General features: G+C 41.8%; 1 protein-coding gene across 4 annotated transcripts in view; it reads right to left on the minus strand.

Moving 5' to 3' along the window:
- Window positions 1–1,218: 1,218 nt before the first annotated feature.
- Window positions 1,219–19,967, minus strand: part of SLC35B4 (solute carrier family 35 member B4) — a 37,604-nt gene continuing 18,855 nt past the window's right edge. For 2 of the 4 annotated variants that reach the window (XM_060196600.1, XM_060196601.1), the window contains exons 5-11: window positions 18,599–18,680; window positions 18,312–18,372; window positions 16,047–16,156; window positions 14,424–14,499; window positions 11,345–11,420; window positions 9,311–9,497; window positions 1,219–1,728 (exon numbers count right to left, since the gene is read on the minus strand). In XM_060196600.1, the coding sequence (XP_060052583.1) occupies window positions 1,618–1,728; window positions 9,311–9,497; window positions 11,345–11,420; window positions 14,424–14,499; window positions 16,047–16,156; window positions 18,312–18,372; window positions 18,599–18,680 (703 nt within the window). In that variant the 3' untranslated portion in view covers window positions 1,219–1,617. Of the gene's footprint in view, window positions 1,729–8,213; window positions 9,498–11,344; window positions 11,421–14,423; window positions 14,500–16,046; window positions 16,157–18,311; window positions 18,373–18,598; window positions 18,681–19,967 lie in introns of those variants that run through there. The other 2 variants (XM_007526544.3, XM_060196602.1) reach the window with 2 other exon arrangements.

Genomic DNA, 19,967 nt, shown 5'->3' on the forward strand with positions numbered 1-19,967 from the left:
CCCAGGGTCATTATAGGATGCAGAAGGTAGGAGGTCTGGCTTCTATAATTGCTTCCCTGCTGAATATGGGTGTTGACAGGTTGATCCACACTCCCGCTGCCAGGAGCTGGGCCCGGTGAAAGTTATTCAGGGTCCCTGAAGGAAAGAAAAGGGGAGTCTGGCGAGATGAATGAAGTGAGAGAAACGTCAGCTGCTTTAGTTGCAGGAGAGAAGTGTCTCTGCCGTCTCTCTGCAGAGCTTTATTATTTAAACACTTTTAGCCCGGATATAGTTGACATCATGTAAGATTATTTTCATTAACATCAAGGATACAGATGACATCCTGTATAATTGTTTTCATTAACATCAGGAATAAACTTAAACATTATTATTACTATAGGTATGTTTTCCTGAGAAAATTTCCTAGGTCTGGGGCATCCTAATCTCCCCTTGAAAGTTTCCTGGGTAATCTAAATTTTCTCTTGGAAGTTCCCTTGAAATGACATCTGTGTTTTGACCATCTCCCTGTTCTGACCTTCTGTATGAATAAAAATTTCTCCCTGGAGCTAAATCTAATAGCTTTTCTTCTTTTTTTTTTCAATGCTTTTTTAAAATGTTCATTTATTTTCACTTTTGATGCCCTTGTTTTTTATTGTTGTTGTTAGGTAGGACAGAGAAATGGAGAGAGGAGGGGAAGACAGAGATGGGGAGGGAAAGATAGACACCTGCAGACTTGCTTCAACACCTGTGAATTGACTTCCCTGCAGGTGGGGAGCCAGGGGCTCGAATAGGGATCCTTACGCTGGTCCTTGCGGTCCTTGCGCTTGGCTCCACTCGCGCTTAACCCGCTGCGCTACCACCCAACTCCCATAGCTTTTCTTCTTAACCCATTCTTGGGTGGATCTGACTAGATCATAAACAAAGTTTTTTGTAATATAGTAGGCTGTCCACCTAAAGAAATCTTCTGCTGTAAAGTAAGCACACACCATGGGGGCTCTCTTCTGGTTAACCTTTGCATATATGAAAGTTCACTAACTTTTAGCCAAATACCCTAACATTAGCTGTTTAACTACACAACCTTTATACTCATCATGGATGCCTATAAGTGAAAGCAGGGGGTCTGTGGCTGAGAGTAAACAATAGAGCTCTTTATAACTAGGTGAAGACTACAGTCTGTCACTCATACTATAAGCCACCCGTAATTCTGGCTTTTGGTCTGAGTCCAGCTGATTGAGAAGCGGCAGTGGTGTTAAGTAGCTCCTTTTCTGAAAGCCTTTCAATGGGTACAGCAGCTTCTGCTCCTAGGCCATTTTTAGTCTTGTCCCACTCGCTGCCATAATTGCTGTCACTATGTACTTCCCCTGGGGGTCTCTTTCTGTTGTCCCCAGGTAATATTTGTGTATTTGCAATATAGCCAATAACTCCTCAAATTATCAATGTAATTAAAAACAAACAGCTTTCGTTTAGTCTAGAACTTCCCTTTCTGCGATAGGTTCTAGTCTGTTCGGACTTTGTCTGGCAACAGATGTGACGTCACCTCCACCATTACACAAAAAGGATGAATAGTTTCAGTTCGATCCTGGCTTGCTTGGACTTTGTCTGACAGCAGCTGTGACGTCGCCTCCACCACCCAGCCTGTCACTCTCTCTCCCTAGTGGGGCAGGGATCTGGAGAGGTGGGGCTTCCAGGACACATGGTGGGGTCATCTGCCCTGGGAAGTCCAGTTGGCATCATGGTAGCATCTGGAACCTGGTGGCTGAAAAAGAGTTAAGATATAAAGCAGAACAAATTGTTGACTAATCATGAACCTAAAGGCAAGAATATTGTGGATGGAGATTTGGGGTCTCCATTTTGGAAAAAGCTAGTAGGTCTATCTTAGGTATATTCCAAGGGGCCTATGACCCAACTAGTTTTTGCCTGAGCCTGACATCTGATGTGCAGGTGACCTAAGCTATTCTCTGAGGAAGTGGGGGTGGGGGTGGTGCCATAGTTGGAAAAAGGACCAGAAAGCTGGATCAGGAAAGAGAGTAGCTCCCAAATATGGGAAAATTATGTAAATATTGTTAACCATAAATCCAGTCAATCTGATCTGGGGCCCATGTTCAGCACAGGGACCTCTGCAACCTCTGCATCCCTGTCCTGAAATTGGAGCAGCCTGGAATGTTCCTAGCCGTGACCATGGAATGTGAGCTTAGACCATACTGGTGGCCATTCCTCCCCCACCCCATTTTATTGGATAGGACAGACAGAAATTGAGAGGGAAGGGGAAGATAAGACACATGCAGACCTGCTTCACATTTGTGAAGCCTCCTCCCTGCAGGTGGGGAGCAGGGGCTTGATCTTGGACCCTTGCACTTAGTACTATGTGTGCTTAACTGGGTGTACCACTGCCTGGCCCTCAAAGTATTCTTGACTAATATTTTCCACCTTCTCTCCTTCAAGGGATCTGCAGAGTTGAACAGTGTCAACTAGAGGTAGGTTAGAAAGTTTTTCTTTGTTGATATTTATTTTTGTTGCCCTTGTTTTATTGTTGTTCATGTTGTTGTTGGATAGGACAGAGAGAAATGGAGAGAGGAGGGGAAGACAGAGAGGGGGAGAGAGAGACACCTGCAGACCTGCTTCACCACCTGTGAAGCGACTCCCCTGCAGGTGGGGAGCTGGGGGCTCGAACTGGGATCCTTACGCTGGTCCTTGCGCTTAGCGCCACATGCGCTTAACCCGCTGCGCTACCACCTGACTCCCCTCTTTTTAAAAAATTTCTTTATTGGGGAATTAACGTTTTACATTCAGCAGTAAATACAAGTTTGTACATGCATAACATTTCCCAGTTCTCCATATAACAATACAACCTTCACTAGGTCCTCTGTCATCCTTTTTGGACCTGTATTCTCTCCCCTACCCACCCCAGAGTCTTGTACTTTGGTGCAATACACCAACTCCAGTCCAAGTTCTGCTTAGTGTTTTCTCTTTTGATCATGTTTTTCAACTTATGCCTGAGAGTGAGATCATCCCATATTCATCCTTCTGTTTCTGACTTATTTCACTTAACATGAATTTTTCAAGGTCCATCCAAGATCGACTGAAAACAGTGAAGTCACCATTTTTTATAGCTGAGTAGTATTCCATTGTGTATATATACCACAACTTGCTCAGCCACTCATCTGTTGTTGGACACCTGGGTTGCTTCCAGGTTTTGGCTATTACAAATTGTGCTGCTAAGAACATATGTGCACACTGGATGGGTGTGTTGGGTTCCTTAGGATATATCCCTAGGAGAGGAACTGCAGGATCATAGGGTAGGTCCATTTCTAGCCTTCTAAGAGTTCTCCAGACTGCTCTCCACAAGAGTTGGACCAATTTAAGGAGGAGTTTTTCTTATATGGATAGGAAGTTGGGAAAGAATTTCAGTCCACATTGAGCTGTGATAGAATATATAAATATTTGGGGGGCTGGGTGTAGAAAGCACATGTTATCATGTGCAAGGAGCAAAGTTCAAACTCCTGGTCCCCAGATATCTGTAGGGAGGAATCTTCACAAGCAAGGAATAGTGCTTCAGGTGTCTCTGTCTCTCCCTCTCTCTCTCATCTTCCATTAAAAAAGTGAAAAAAAAAAAAAGGCTGCTGGGAGCAGTGGAGTCATCATGCAGGCATAGGGCCTCAGATTATCCTGATGGTCATTAAAAAAAATACATAAACATTTCAACAGAAACCTTTTCATGTTCATAGCCATCTGTGTTCATATTCCTCTCAACTAGATATTCTCATCCTTAAAGACACCCCCAGTATCAATGCTTATACCACAATGTTTATAACAAAATACATGCTACTCAAATAAAAATACCCTATAGTGAAAATCACAGTCATCCAGAGCGCCCCCCCCCCAAACAGTTTAAAACAGGTACAAGATTGCAGTGCTGCTCAGTAAAAAAAATGACCTAAGTGAATAGAGGCTGTATGAAGAAACTTTAGGAGTGTCAAGAGGAAAGATGCTCAGGAAGTTGCCACAGATGTCTATTAGAATCCTTTCAAAGTGTCGGCAATCTTCTCTCAAGAACAGTAGAAGCTTGCTATGGGAGGCACAGATAACCCAGCCTTTAGTTTTCTTCACCTGTGGCACTGACCAGATGATAAAGTACTGCTGTTCATTTTGAACAACTAATTTGACAGAAAGAAGGGGCCAGGCTCAACTTAGTTGTGTCTAAATACCTGAGAACTTGATAGAAATGTGTGTGCACTCCTGGTGATTTTAGCTGGAGAAAAGAGAAAATACAAGATCAAAGGGTGTGTAGACACTGAAAAAAAAAAAAGTAATCCAAATATCCACTATCTTCTATGGTTACCTTATCTGCAGGTATGTGTGAGCAAACACAGTGAGATATTCCCCCTAAGGGTAGAAGTTTGGATGTCTGAGAAACAATCTCTTCTAGGTGCCGAGCAATGATGGACCTGGTTAAGTACACACATTACCATGAGCAAGGACCAGGGTTAGAGCACCTGCTTCCCACTTGCAAGAGGGACACTTCAAGTGCAGTGACGCAAGTCTGCAGGTGTCAACCTTTTTCTCTCCCTACCTCCCTCCCCCTCTCCTCTCAATTTCCCTCTGTTCTATCCAATTACAAAACGGGGAAAAAAGGGGGAGGAATGGCCACCGGAAGCAGTGGATTCATAGTATTGGCATTGAGCCTCAAAGATAACCCTAGTGGCAGAAGAAACAAACAAACAAACAAACAAAAAACACTCTGGCGTATAGTGACGCAGGAGAATGAAACTGGGACTCGGGAGCCTCAGGTCTGAGTCTCTTTGCTTAACCATTATGCTGTCTCTCCCATCCAGAATTACCAGTTCTTGAGGGAACCTGATGTTGCTGCAGGACCTCCAGGCATGGGGTCCTGAGTTCTATCCTTGGGCACTGCATATGCTGGTGAGATGCTCTGGTATGCTCTCTCCTCTCTCTCTCATAGATCAATAAAAATAAAAATTAAAAAAATATTGACCAAGGGAAATGAATAATTTTTAAAAAGAAAGTGCTTTAAAAAGTAAGGACTACTGTGAGATATATTTCCTTACGGCTAGTAGGCGGAAGGGCAGTCACCTCACTAGTTTCTTTGTACAACTACTCTCAGGTTTGCACAGGCACTCTCCTGTTAGTAAAGCCAACAGTGGTGTTCAGACTGAGAGGAACAGGCACGCTACAAGCAGAATCTAAAAGCCAGTGGACAATGGCCAAATGCTTCTGTGTAATTTAACTCATTCCCATCACTAGTGATTGTAACATTTTGGGGCCGGATAGGTGGCTCACTGGTACAGCACATACATACATGGGGTCCCCAAGTCTCTGCCTATGAGAATTAAGTGCTGCTCTGGTTTCTCTCTCTTGTGCGTGCACACATAGAAAAATAATCTTAAAAAAAGGTCTTAAAAATCCTTCTCTCCATTGTTACCAGTCATTTCTATTAGGAACAACACCATAGACCCCCTTTGTGGGCCCCCATAGGACCTTGCCCTCAATTTGGATCAACAATGGTAGAGAATGTTCCATCCTCCGAAGGGAGGCTGGACAACATACTCTATGCTACACCTGAGGAAGATGGGTCAATATTGGGACAACTTGGAATGTTCCTACTCATGACCACAGGATGTGAACTCAGATCTACAGGGATGCAGAGGTAACATAGGATCCTAAGCTGAATACAGGCCCCAGATCACATCAAATCGATGGGGTTTACAGTCAACAATATTTATACCCCTTTCCCATATTAGGGAGCTACTCTCTTCCCTGATCCAGCTTTCTGGTCCTTTTTCCAGCCATGACATCACCTCCCCAGACAATAACTTAGATCCTCCTGCATATCAGATTTCAGGCTCAGGGGGGAAAAAAACCCCAACAAACTAGTATAGCCAAAGGCCCTTTGGAATATAACTAAAATACGCCAACTAGCTATCTACAAAATGGAGGGCCCCCCCCAACTCTTCATCTGCACTATTCCAGCCTTTAGGTCCATGATTGGTCAACAATTTGTTTGGCTTTGTATGTTAACTCTTTTCAGACACCAGTTTCCAGATGCTAGCATGATGCCAACCAGACTTCCCTGGACAGACAACCCCACCAATGTGCCTTGGAGCTCTGCTTCCCCAGAGCTCTTCCCCACTAGGGAAAGAGACAGCCTGGGAGTATGGATCAACCTGTCAATGCCCATGTTCAGTGGGGAAGCAATTACAGAAGCCAGACCTTCAACCTTCTGCACCCCACAGTGACTTTGGGTCCATACTCCCAGAGGGATAAAGAATAGGAAAGCTATCAGGGAAGGGGATGGGATACAGAGTTCTGGTGCTGGGAATTGTGTGGAGTTGTACCCCTCTTATCCTATGATTTAGTCAGTATTTGCTTTTTATAAATAAAAAATTTAAAAAAGGTCTATTTCATACCAACAGAAAAAGAAAGGGTAATATTATTCCTTTAATTTATGTGCGCACATTATGTATCCTGTTTAAAAATGTAGTTATGTGGACTCAGAAGGTAAAGCACATGCCGTGCATAGATGAGGTCCTAATAATGCTCTGGTCTTTCTCACTTTCTCTTCCTCTCATACATAAAATAAAATCAAACACACACACTCCAGACATGTGGCAATCAAATAGCCCAGAGGTACAGTTTCTTTTTATTAGCAATATGAAAAAAAAAACCCTGCTTTTAAAAAACTATCTTTATTTGTATATGTTTTTATTTATTATTGGATATATAGAGAGAAATTGAGAAGGGAGGAGGAGAAAGAGGGAAAGAGACAGAGAGACACCTGCAGCCCTACTTCACCATTTGTGAAGCTGTCCCCTTGCAGGTCTGGACCAGGGATTTGAACCCGAGTCCTTGTGCACTGTAATATGTGCACTTAATCAGATGTGCCACCACTTGGCCCCGGAAAAACAAAAAAAACTGCTTTTGTTTTTAAGAAGGCCTCTAACATAAGGAATTCTAGAGAACCATCAGTCTAGAGAACACTTTATGTTTCAAAAAAAAAAAAAGAAAAAAGAAAAAAGTATCTTTTGATAACATGAATGGCTGTACCCTGAATCCAGCATGTTCATAGCATGTTCACTGCCATGGGAACATTGTCCTTGTCTAGAACAACTTGATCTGAAAGCCTTGTGACCTGGGTGGAGACAGCAGGGTTTATGCTTGACCTAACAAAAGAAGTTCAGGTAGCCTAAGTGATATCCTCCAAGCTAGAATGTTCCAGGAGACCTAACTTAGATTCTATCAGAAAAGATTTCTGGATGGTTAAATAAACACGCCACTCCAGAGTGAGCCCAGAAGGCTCTAAACTTCAGAGATAGTCCTATTCTGGTTTAGAGTACAGTGTGTACCGAGTAAGAAGAAAACATTGCGAGGCATCAGCTTGCACGCATAAAGAGAAGTGGCTGGTAAGCTTAATGGCTTACAAGCGCATATACTTGTGTGAGATTAGTGAAAGTCCAGGGCTGAGAAAGAAGAAACAGAAGAACCTTTCATGTGTACACACACACACACACACACACACACACACACACACACACCTCTGCCTGTGCTCTACTGATACCCTTCCTCTTTCTCAAAGTTCATCTGTGGGAGAAAAACTGGATCTCAGAATGATAAGCAACAGGAGTGTATATGCTTCTTCCTATATTGAAATGCGTAATTCCCTCCCGTACAAATACCCATCCAAAAAATCATTCCCTTAAAGAAAAAAAAAAAAAAGTCAGTTTAGCTGTGACTTGGCCTATTTATACACTACATATCCCCTGCATTTATTGGTCATGAGTCCAAACTGACAGGCACATCTAGATCTCTGTTTAAGAGTCAAAATCTGGAGGTCAGAGGTAAAGTGCAAACATTCTGTGTGTGTGAGGCCCTGGGTTCAATCCCTAGTTTTTCTATGTAAAAACAAGTCAAAGATAAAACTAGTGGAATTTGTGGATGGTGGGGCTGTGCTTTGATCTCAATCTCTTGTTCTCTCTTACACATATAAACACACATTGAAAATCTAAAATCATGTCTGGGAGGTGGCTCAGTAGCTTCAATGTACGAGGGAAGCAGAGGAGGAGGAGGGGAGGGGAGATGGAGGGGAGGGGAGGAGGAGGGAGGTAAAGGGGGAGGAGGGAGAGGAGGAAGAGGGAGGGAGAGGAGGAGAAGGGGAGGGGAGGAGGATGAAGGAGATAGAGGAGGAGGGAAAGGAGGAGGGAGGAAGAGGAGGAGAAGGAGAGGGGAAGAGGAGGGAGGTAGAGGAGGAGGGAAAGGAGGAGGAAGGAGAGGAGGGAGAAGAGGAGGAGAGGTAGAGGAGGAAGGGAGGAGGAGGCAGGGAGAGGAGGAGGGGGGGGAGCAACAAAGACTTAACTAACCACTCACTTGGAGCCCTGTGAGTGCCTGGCAGGGCCCTAAGGGGGTGCTGTGTCTCTCTGGGTGTCTGCCAACCAAGCTTCTCCTAGGTCACCTTCGTGTTACCATCTCAGCTCTCAGGGCTTCCTAAAGAACACAGAGCTAAAGCACCTCTCTTTCCCAAATTCAAACTCCCTTTGTTTCTTATTAACACTGAGCCATGGAGATACGTTGGTAAGAGTGCTGTAAGCACAGAAAGCAAAAGGTGCGAAAGCATGCATGACTTTTGCAAAGTCATGGGAAAGGATTCCCGGTGGTCTTGTTCCAGTGTCCTCAGTGCTTCTTTCCAAGCACTCTGGAGAGTCCTGCCCCAGTGTCACTTGGCAGCTCAGTTCTTGCTGACAAGATCTGGAGCATCTGCTTGCAAAGTCCTGCCAGGATGTGGTATGACAGGAGCGTAAGGGTTGAGGTCACAGGATGACGATGACTGGGATGGCAGAGAAATGTCAGAATGGCAACAACAGGGAGAACTCTGTCCAAGTCCTTGATTATAAAACTAGAAGTTTTGGGCCTTAGGCCTCAATAGACAAATACAGAATATTCTGCTAAACAAAACAGAACAAGGGAGTGGGCTATGCGTTAACAGGAACTGTTCTTTTCCTGTTTCAGACAAGATCGGACATGTTCAGGGTGGTAATGACCACAGACTTTGTTTTTCTACTTCAGAGCTGAGGGGTTTGTAAGAAGAGGCCATGAATGTAGGTCTGGACGGCCATGAAAAATCTAGTATGTCTCCTCCTTCTGAGGGTCCTCTGGTAGGTGGCCAGACCAACACTGGGGGCTAACTGGTCATTAACCAGAACAAAATGGTAGCCGGCCGTCCTTTGCTCATTAGGTCACTGGCATCTGTTCCAGGCAGGGCTCAGTTCTCCTTGTCTTTCTTGGAAGCTTGGCTTCTGGGGGTCCCTAGGTGGTTCCACACCTCCGTGTACATCAGGGTCCCGATGAAGACAAACCAAGTGCCCAGCCAATGCCACCGCGTGAAAGGGTTCTGGAAGTACAGGATGGAGAAGATGAGGCTCAGGAACTTGCGCAGAGTCACGACCAGAGTCACAGTGAGGGAGGTGCATTCTGTGGTGAGGATGAACACGCCCCGGATGCACACGGACCTGGAGGGGTGGGGTTAAGGGGGTTTTCTGTAGCTTTTGAGAGGTCAGAGGAGAGAACCTTCTGGCATGACTCTTGCCTTAAATGCTCACATCTGAAGAGCCAAAAAACACGGGAGTCAGCTATGATGGGAGCTCTGGGGCTCCTTCCTGGTAGGACACCCTCCAGAATTCCTACCCTTCCATTCTTCTGTGGCTCCCAACTGGAACCTGCCCCAGAGCCTTGTTTTTCTTGAATTTATTATTATTATTTATTTTCCCTTTTGTTGCCCTTGTTTTTCATTGTTGTAGTAGTTATTATTGTTGTTGCTATTGGATAGGACAGAGAGAAATGGAGAGACGAGGGGAAGACAGAGGGGGAGAGAAAGATAGACACCTGCAGACCTGCTTCACCGCCTGTGAAGCGACTCCCCTGCAGGTGGGGAGCTGGGGGCTCAAACCGGGATCCTTTTGCCGGTCCTTGCGCTTTGCACCACCTGAGCTTAACCCGCTGCGCCACCGCCCGACAGCCTTGTTTTTCTTATTCTAGATTCTTCTCACAGTTTATAATACAGTTACCACTAAAGTCATGGCAGAAGGTAGCACTCTCGGGAAGGGTGCTCCCATCCATCTCTAGCTGATCTGGTCCCCAGTCTGTCCACCTGTCCTCCAGAATAAAATTCTGCAGGACAAACCTATGAGGTTATGTCAGAAGAATGACATAAGTCTTAGATTACTTCCTTTGCTTCCCAGACTCAATGATTTTTAGAAAGAACTTAAGGCTGTTCAAAAGAACCATTTTAAGGTTTCTTTGTTTGTTTGTTTTTTAGATATAGGGATGAGGGGAGAAGGAGAGAGAGAAAAGCACTGAAGCTTCTTTCAATGGGGGTTGGGTTCGAGCCCAGGTTGTGCACAAGACAAAGCAGCACACTATCCAAGTGAGCTGTTTTGCTGACTCAAAAGAACTTTTTTTTTTTTTTTTTAAATTAACTTTCAGTCCACCTAAAATTTCTCCCAGGGCTGGAGCAGGAACTCATCCGACAGTGAACTTGCCTTGCCACGTGTATGCCGCAGGTTTGAGCCCTGGCACAATATGGGAAGTGCTACGGCACTGGAAACAGCTCTAGTGCTGTGGTGCCCCTCCCAGACACTATGTCCCCCCTCTCTCTGAATGAAAAAGTGGCCTGGAGCAGTGCTCAAACCCTGCAAAAGAAACAAGATTAAATGATTTTTTTTTTTCCTTTCTGAATTTTTTTGGTAGTTAGTGAAACATCCTAGGGCACTAGAAAACATCTGGTGGAAAAAGCACTCATGTGCTATATACTAAGTCTGCTTATTCACTGAGCTCTACACTTCCACCCAGAACTCCCTCTATGATACCCCGTGACCTACAGCCCCACTAGCAAATCCTGGGCCCCAAACTTGCTCACTGGACGGGCCTCTTGTGTGCTGTGCTTTCTGCAGAGAGATGAAGACAAACATGGAACCTGCACTACTGCTCGGCTAGAAGAACAAACATCCCAATGGCAAAATGACACAGAAAAGACCACCTGGTAGGGAGTCAGCGGTAGCACAGCGGGTTAAGCGCATGTGGCGCAAAGCGCAAGGACCAGCGTAAGGATCCCAGTTCGAGCCCCCAGTTCCCCACCTGCAGGGGAGTCGCTTTACAGGTGAAGCAGGTCTGCAGGTGTCTCTCTTTCTCTCCCCCTCCTTTCTCCATTTCTCTCTGTCCTATCTAACAATGACGACATCAACAATAACAATAACTACAACAATAGAAAACAACAAGGGCAACAAAAAGGGAAAAGTAAATATAAATAAATAAAAAGATATTAAAAAAAAAAAACCAGGAGGAGGAGCGCAAAGGATACTGAGTGATGACATTCATGAGGAGATAGAACCACATGATGGGCAATGCCACGCCAACGACTGGAACTTGGTACAATTCTGCAAGGGTTCAGAGAGGGGGAGATGGTCATATCACTTTGGACAGCTGAGGGTTTCATCCTCTTGAACAAAGTTAATACAGAATGAACAGAAAAGAGATACTGGTTGTTTTTTGTTGTTGTTGTTTTTCCCCTTGCACACAGATATGGCCACATGCCACTTTATTTGCCTTGATTCCGGTCTACACCAGCCTCAGAAGTCATTAGTTGCTTCAAATAATCGTAGTATTTTAGTTTTAAAATAAATCATACCATTCACCTGATTGATTAGGGCTCTACTTAACACAAGATGAAAGACAGCCAGTAATTAAACAGCACCTAGGAATATGTTTTATTAGTAGTCAAAGAGTTCCAAATTCAACAAGATGATGCCATGTATATTTTTATTGTATGCTGAGGTATACTCTACCACTCCCTGTAAGCCCTTTTTCTTCTTTAAGTTTACAAATTAGCAATTGAATTTTATAAATAATACCCTAATCTGGCAGAGTAGAAGTAAAACTGGCAGCCATTTATTGCTAGTTGGTACTGTTCTTTTAAAAAAAGAAATGAATTTTATAAAGCTTATTTATCGGTCATAAAAGTATCAGTGCTCATTCTTAGGAATTATATAATTCAAAAGAAGGGAAGTTGTTAATTCACTGCAGTGCCAACTGTAATAAAAAGAAACTGAATTCATCTGAACGGCCAGTGATAGAGCAACAGCTATGTAAACATAAGTATTCAAATCAGATGTGACATTATACAGCAGATTAAAAAAAGCCGTAAAGACTGTTTATACAAGTCACACGGAAAACTCAGAATGAAAGTGAGAATAGCACTGTAGAGTATCTATATATGGATTACAAGTATGTAAGAAAATATATAGATTGGAAGGAAACCAGTAAAACAAAATCAGCTGGTGTATAGGGGGCGATGTGACTGTAACTTTTCTTATGTTAGCTTCATATAATGAATGTTGCAAAGGAAATACTTGGAACAAAATGAAATATGCATGATCAAAAAAGAGTAAAGACACAGTAATTACCAAAGGGTCAGCTTTTTACATTGCTGAATAGTTTGGGGGTAGAAATACAGAGAATAAATTAAGAAATGTTTGCAGAATGATGGTGAGTTATGGTTAGTTAGTAAATGAATAGAAATTTTCTTTTGCAAGAAATAAAAGTCCCATATATGTGTATCTATCTATACAAGAGTCTGTCATAACTGTCTGTCTAGACTAGTGGGAAATTCCAATCACCTGGTATTCTATTGTCTTTTATATGCTTGACAAATATTGACATGCTTTTTTGTTGTTATTGCTTAATAAATTCAGAGATCCATTATATCAATTTGCTGCAGAGATAATTAGTATGAATACTATTTGGAGGGTCACTCAACTCTCAAAAAAACCCCAAAGATTACAGGTTCATTTGAGATATTTAACCTCTAAATAAGCAAGGGAGGGGGGAGTCTATTTAATGTAGGGATGATTCTAAAGAAGTCAAAGGCAACTGCTAAAAAAAAAAAAAATCCTATATAAAAACCCAGCTGTGCAATTTTAGAATCATTCGAATAATTGATCAAATCAAACCCACGTATTTGAATAATAGATTTATTTCAATAGGGATGCCCAGAGACTTTAAAAATGGTGCACCACATGTCAGAATTTATTCTCTGACTGATTTGGAGTCTTCAACACATTGCAAATTCAGAGGGCAATTATGATTTTACGACTTAATCTCAGACAGCAAACAAATGCTTACGAGCATAGACTATGTTATATAAAAAAAATGCCCATTTTAAATCTGAATAATTTAAAATATGCATTTCTTCCCTGCATGTTTATTTACTTGTATGATACTCTACATTCTTCGGCAGATTCTCAGGCCACACTGTTAGCATACATTACAGATTCCAATTTGCTCTCCACATAGATTATTTCTGCTCTTCTCTCACTTCCTTCTCTAGGAGCCTACCACTTAGCAAAAGCTAATGATTAACAATAGATTTCTGTCCTGTGCCCTGTCTCCCAGTACAAGAGAATAATAAACTAGGAGCGTACCGTTCATGGAAGTTTTAAGGATGTCATTTCAAAACCAAGCTTCCCAGTTTAATGGTGTTAAGTTTTACAAGGGATATGACTACCAAACTCTGGTGAATATATCAGAGTGACACCTTCCAGCAGTCAGGAAGTCATGGGAATTAGTCATGTGACAGCATGAGTCTCCAGGACCCCAACCCCACCTCGCCCGCATCACTGATCTACTATACTTTATAAGCTTGAAAGTGAGATGGTGCTTTTAGATATGAATTTGTCATCTTTTCAGGGACTGCTAGCATCTGAACTAAACTTGCTTTCTGTACACCTACCTTTGCCTCTTGATTAATTCGAATTTCAAACCTAGAGAACTGAACCTTCCTTTTTCAGTAACATAAATAATCTCTTTCAAGGAAGTTGGCAATTTATAGCTCATTTATTAAACACTCACTTACACAAATAATAGCTAACTGTCATCATGGGCAGTGGAGCAAATTCTGCAGACTCCCACCATCTAACTAACCTGTAAGTGGGAAACAAGTCCTGTCATCATTTTTGTATCCCCCTTTTTGCTTCTAGGCAGCTGCAATGGGATCTACAGGGAGATCTGCCTTTCACAGAAGAAAGAAAGAGAGCTGGGCCACTGCCCAACTTCATGCTCCTGGCTCTGCAGTTTGCTATTACTATTCCTCTGCATTCTCAAAACCTCCAAAACATTCCACATTCAAATGTAAACACACCAATTCTAAAGCAGAGCAGAAAACTTGAAGATCTTCTTAATTCCTATGCAAATAACAGAGAAGCCTCAGCAAAAGGTTTTGCTGCTGCAACTAATGACTCATATAGTTCTGGATGGTGGGATGGGGGTGATTTTGAGAGGGTCTAAATTTGGATACCATCATATAAAGAGCAGTGGTCGGGTCAAGCACGAAACAGACTTTGCCTCAGAAACCTCTGAATCATTCTGGATAACCCCAAACTCACCAGACTTATTGAACAGAACTGCATGGTCATAAATATCGGAAGCCAGAAAGATGAAACCAGGAAGCGGGAGAGCATGCTATGGAGAGAAACAGTGCACATCAGTGTTTAAACGCAGAGACATTCTTCAATAATCAGGGCAGCATTGCAATGATTGACAGATTTTTTTCCACAAACTGGCAAGTGCTATCAAGAAAAAGCAAGTTAGATTTACTAGGTTAAAATAACCACTGTTTCTGCCCGCTTTGTATTGTCTGGCATTTTATCAACCACCAGTTTACGGTTCTTGTCCTTAAGGAGCCAAAGTTATATGGCACAAAAAAAGTGTGGGGTCGGGGGTTGGGAGGGGGGCAAGCATACTCTCCTTAACCAAAAGGAACAGGAAAGAGTAATTCTGCCCAGAAGGATTTTCTACTGTTCATTCTTTTTTGAGAAATGGTTATACAAATAAATACAGTGAATTTAAAAATGATAAAGAGTGTGAAAGCAGATTGCTGGGAGTTTAACCAACTTGTAGGACAAGAGATCTGAGGACAATATGAGGTGAGGGAACAAGAAATGAAGACAAAAAAGAACTGAAGAGGAACCCGTAGTTAGAGAGGTATACAAAGGTTAATGTAGTTGAGAATCACTCATTACGCTCATTATCACCACCAACACAACAGTAGTAAGGAATCACTTAACATCTGCTGAGCAATTACCATAAGGCAGGTGCTACTGTAAATGAAAGTCGTGCACTAAACAGAATCTTCCTTGCTTTTTTGTAATTCCCAGCTACATATTCTAGTTCCAGTTAAATATTTCAACGCATTTGCAGAACAGAAAGCTGTCAGGGCAGGAATCCCCAGGGCTATTGAGCAAAGATATCACTCAACCTTTGGGGAGACATGGCTTTGAGTATTATCTCCACAGAAAAGGAGGAGAAAGAACGAAGTTAGAGGAAAACTCTCTAAATCAGTAGGTTGTTTTCTTCTTGTTGTTGCTGGGGCTTCACCCGCTTTAGGCTGACTTATTCAGACAGACAGAGCGGGAGAGAAAGAACACACTAGAGCTTCGACATGTCCCTCAGGGTGGTGGGAGCCAGGCTTGAAGCTGGACTGAATGCAAAAATCAGGCACCTTTTCAGGTGAGTGATATTGCTGGCCCTTGATCAACAATGTAAAATAAAGAAGTGGAAGTCCCTACAATCAGTTAACTCTCCATGAAAGGAAGCTCATCTACAGAATTTCTCCAGCCACCTTTCTCAGTTCAGATGCCTGCCTGTATACGTTACCCAAGGAATGTGGGTTTCACATCTTTTTTTTTTTTTTTCCTTCTAGTTTTTAACCTGATTGTGGATACAGAAACACTGGGGCTAAAGGTCCCTTGTCCTTGGGGTTGTTCCAGGTTGGCAGAAATGTTTTACTTGTCCCGAGAAATCACTGGTATTTCCTGAGGAGAATGTGGCTCAGAATACATAGCAGCAACCTATTACAAGTACTCTGGTCTGTGAGCTGCAAAGATGTTTACCAGACAATGAGTGAGTGGCACCTTCAACTACACCTAAGGAACGACCATTACATTTTAAACAATATATCTGCAAGTTATTGTTATTTATTTATTTTTTCTACACAAGAAGTTGCTTACATTGTAAAACAAAGCCTCCTTGGAGTGTTTCCCAAATTGTTTATACAGAGTCTCTTGAAAAATTCCCATCCTAGCTGACATCAGAAGGGCAAACGTCAGTGCTCCAATACCTAAAAGCAAACACAGGTTATAAGATGCCTGCAGTTTCTAGTTTCCAGATATTTCTTTGGTGGGCAGTTGTTAGTTGTTTAAGTTAAGGGTTTACAAATACTACAAACTAATTGCAGAAAATATATAGATTTTTTTTTTTTACAGGACATTAAAAAAAAATCTTTTGGCATGGTGGCCATCTAGCTAGGTTCTTAATAGTTTGCGCTATCTCTTTTATACACCTAGGTACATATTTGTATTAAAGCAGGACTAGCATAAATACTTTTCAAATAAATCATGTATTTATTCCGTATGTTCAGTCTGCCATCTCAGCTGCACTCAGCTCTGGCAACTGATGGTACTAGTGATCAAATCTGGGACTTCCTATATGCAAATCCCATGTGTCACTGCTGTGTAGCTTTCTGGACCCCAGGGTCAGTATATGATTCTCTATCTTGCTACCTTCAGAATCTTTTTTACTGGGTCTTTCTCTTAAGTCATTTACCAAAATGTTTTCAAAGCTAGGGTTTAATGGCTGTATGTTATTCTATCATGTGGAATTACCACACTTAAATGTCCTACAATGTGAGAATGGTTAGATTACTTCCAATTATTTCATCCTCGAAAATCAATGTACATAAATCTTTAAACCAAGGGCTTACTATTTATTTAGGATAAATTCTTATAAATGGAAGTGTTAGGTCCAATGTTGAGACATTAAAAAAGCTCAATACATAAATATTTCCCGAAAGGCCCTGTCAGTATATATAGTAATCAGTTTGTATGAAAACAATCATCTTATTTCATCTTTGGCAGCAATGAGAATAATCATCTGTTATCTTGCCAATATAATGGAAGGGAGAAAAAAAGATACGCCTTTTGGTTTCAATCTATATTTCTTTGATTGCTAAACTAGTGAGGCTGAACACAAATTACTGGATATTAATTCTCTCCCCATGAATTGTATGTTCATATATCTTACAGTGTTTTTTTTAGTTTTTTTGAGGAAAGTATTTCTCTAATAGCTCATAAAGATTTTTCTGTTAGGAGTAGCAGCTTAAAGCTCGCAAGAAAGAATATTGTTCTTTTAAAAAATTTTTTCTAAAAATTTATTATTGGATAGAGACAGAAAGAAATTAAGAGGGAAAGAGGAGACAGAGACAGAGAGACACCTGCTTCACCACTTGTGAAGCTTCCCTGCTGAAGGTCTTGAACCCGGGTCCTTGTGCACAGCACTGTGTGCATTTAAGCAGGTATGCCACCACTTGGCCCCAAGAATATAGTTCTTTCACTGTTCTTTCTCTTCCGCTTGGTCAGTCTAAATCTGTTATTGCTCCCACTGAATGTACTTGGGAGCTTCACATCTGTTACCAAACAATGAGAGATCAAACCTCAGCAGAAGTTGTCTGATCAGTTGCATGAAGAGGAACACAAAGAAAAGAAAGACATAAGAGACATGAAGATATAAAAACCATATTGCAGAGGTATAAAACTATAATTCAGAAAATTCCCCCGGATTCTAATGACTAGTTAGGTTTAGAATCACTGTCATGTTGAACAACTAACTTATAAAAATGAAAGAGAGAGCGCAGACGAAGGAAGAAAGAAGTCTGTTTTAGAAATGGGTTCCTCATGATGGTGGGGGAGGATCGAGGTGAGGGGTTAGAGTATTATGTGGAAAACTGAGAAACGTTACCAGTGGACTAACTACTGCATTTTACTGACTATAAGCCATAAATCTCCCCATAAAGAAAAAAGAAATGCAATTAAAACAAAGGGTTCTTTAGAAACTTAAAAGGGTCACTGCTGTGATGTGCTCTTCTTCCTCAGAAGCATCTACTCAGGAGATGGTAAAGAAACGGATAGCTTGCGACATCTTGATCCCACAGAGTGTGACGGGCAGGGAGACGTGTACTTTTCTTTCTGCCCCAGTAATAATCAAGAAAACATGGATCCACATTGTAGAAGACATCAAAACAAACAAAAATTTCCTTTCTGTCTCTCTTCTTTCTTTCTTTCCTCTCCACTTCTCGAAAACTCAGGTTCTCAGAGATTCCTGATCCTAGGTATAATTTGTTTAGCCAAAGCTTCTTGTCAAGAAACATGTCCCTTAGGGGAAAACCCAGCAGACGGAAGTGCAGAAGCAATCAGTTTCACTGTAATCACTGTACTTGCCTAGTAACCACCATACAAATGCCTGGAATCCATCATTTTCATTTGAGCTGGACTTGGAAGTCTAGGAAATAAGAAACATTACAAAATATGGAGATTAAAACTACAGGTGAGGAGTCTAGAGATAAGAGAAATCTTCGCATTATTCATTTACCTCTACTCTTCTCTTTCAGGGAGCTGAATCTTTCTATTATATAACTGCTGAAATTTACTTTGTTGTTAGTGAGTGCCTGGTAAATAGGCCGCCATGTCAAGCTGTGAACGTAAGTGATTTGTGAACTGATTCTTACCACTTGCTTTGCTGACATGAAAGTGCAAATAAATATCCCCACAGACACCAGGGCAATAGAGGTATATTTGAATATACTGTATCTGAAAAATAAAAAAAAACAAGGCATCTTTAAGGGAGCAGACACAAATTTCCACACACAGTCATATGGTGCATGACAGCATAGCCAATACCAGACTTTAGTTGAAGGGATCACTTTCCAGAAGAGGCCATCTATATCTCTGTATGAAAGAAATCAGGGTACAGACTATGAATAGTGTCTAAACAATACCCTGTCTGGTGTTGCTTAGAATACTTTGCTTCCAATAGTTTGTTGACAAATAGTTTGTCTCAGCAAACAAAAAAATGCAAGCATGACCTGGATCAGACATGACACTCTAGCCCACTCAAGAGTTCAAAGCAAAGCCCAGTTCAGATCTGAATTGGCATCTGTTGCTTTTCCTATTTTTAGTGGGTTTGAAACCAAGCATGAGGCACACACCGCCAGGAGGAAGAATGAAATGGCAGAAATAAGAAGTAGGATTCAGTGTTCATAAAATAATTCAGACTGTTTATTTTCTGGAAAGGACATATCTTTTTAAGCCTCTAGGTGATGTAAATACTGTTTTCCAATGTTTGGCATAGTTGAATCAAGGTGGGGAGATGAGATAAATAGCACCACTAGTGGTAATAACGGTGGCATTTCACATGGATTAAAATAGTCCTCTTGGGTTCTGAGTGATAAAGGAAAAGGACTCAGGCGAAAATGAAAAGACATTCATAAAATGAACCACCTGAGGCTTTCTACTCAATTGCTTTGTATATTTTTGGTCACAGATTCTCATCAAAGACCAACAGAACTGGCTAAGTAGCAGAGGGAGAGAATGATTGGAGTGGTGAAAAAGTCATGATGAATTTTTGCATAGTAAAGCATAACAAAAGGGGTAGATAGTATAATGGTTATGCAAAAAGACTCTCATGCTTGAGGCTCTGAAGTCCCAGGTTCAATCCCCTGCACCACCATAAACCAGAACTGAGCAGTGCTCTGTTAAAACAAACAATGCCCCCCCCCCCCCCCCCCCCCCGCCAAAAAAGTGATAAATAACTTCACTTAAAAAAAATACCCATCTTGACTTTCCTAACAACCCAATAGAAAGGCCAAAAGTACCCTGTTAGAGAAGAGAGGGTGAGTGAGGGAGCAGATTAAAAATGAGGGAATTTTTCACAACAAAAAGGTCAAGATTTATGAGACTGATAATTTAAGCCTCAAAATAATGAAAGACATAGGCAAGAGTAAATAGTAGGCTTGGCCATCAAATCCTGGGATAAGAAGCATACTATGAACTTGGCCTCTGTCCACAGAAAATAGAAGGCGATGACAGGTTACTAAT

Source organism: Erinaceus europaeus, chromosome 8, assembly GCF_950295315.1.
Source record: "Erinaceus europaeus chromosome 8, mEriEur2.1, whole genome shotgun sequence".
NCBI classification, from domain to species: Eukaryota; Metazoa; Chordata; class Mammalia; order Eulipotyphla; family Erinaceidae; genus Erinaceus; species Erinaceus europaeus.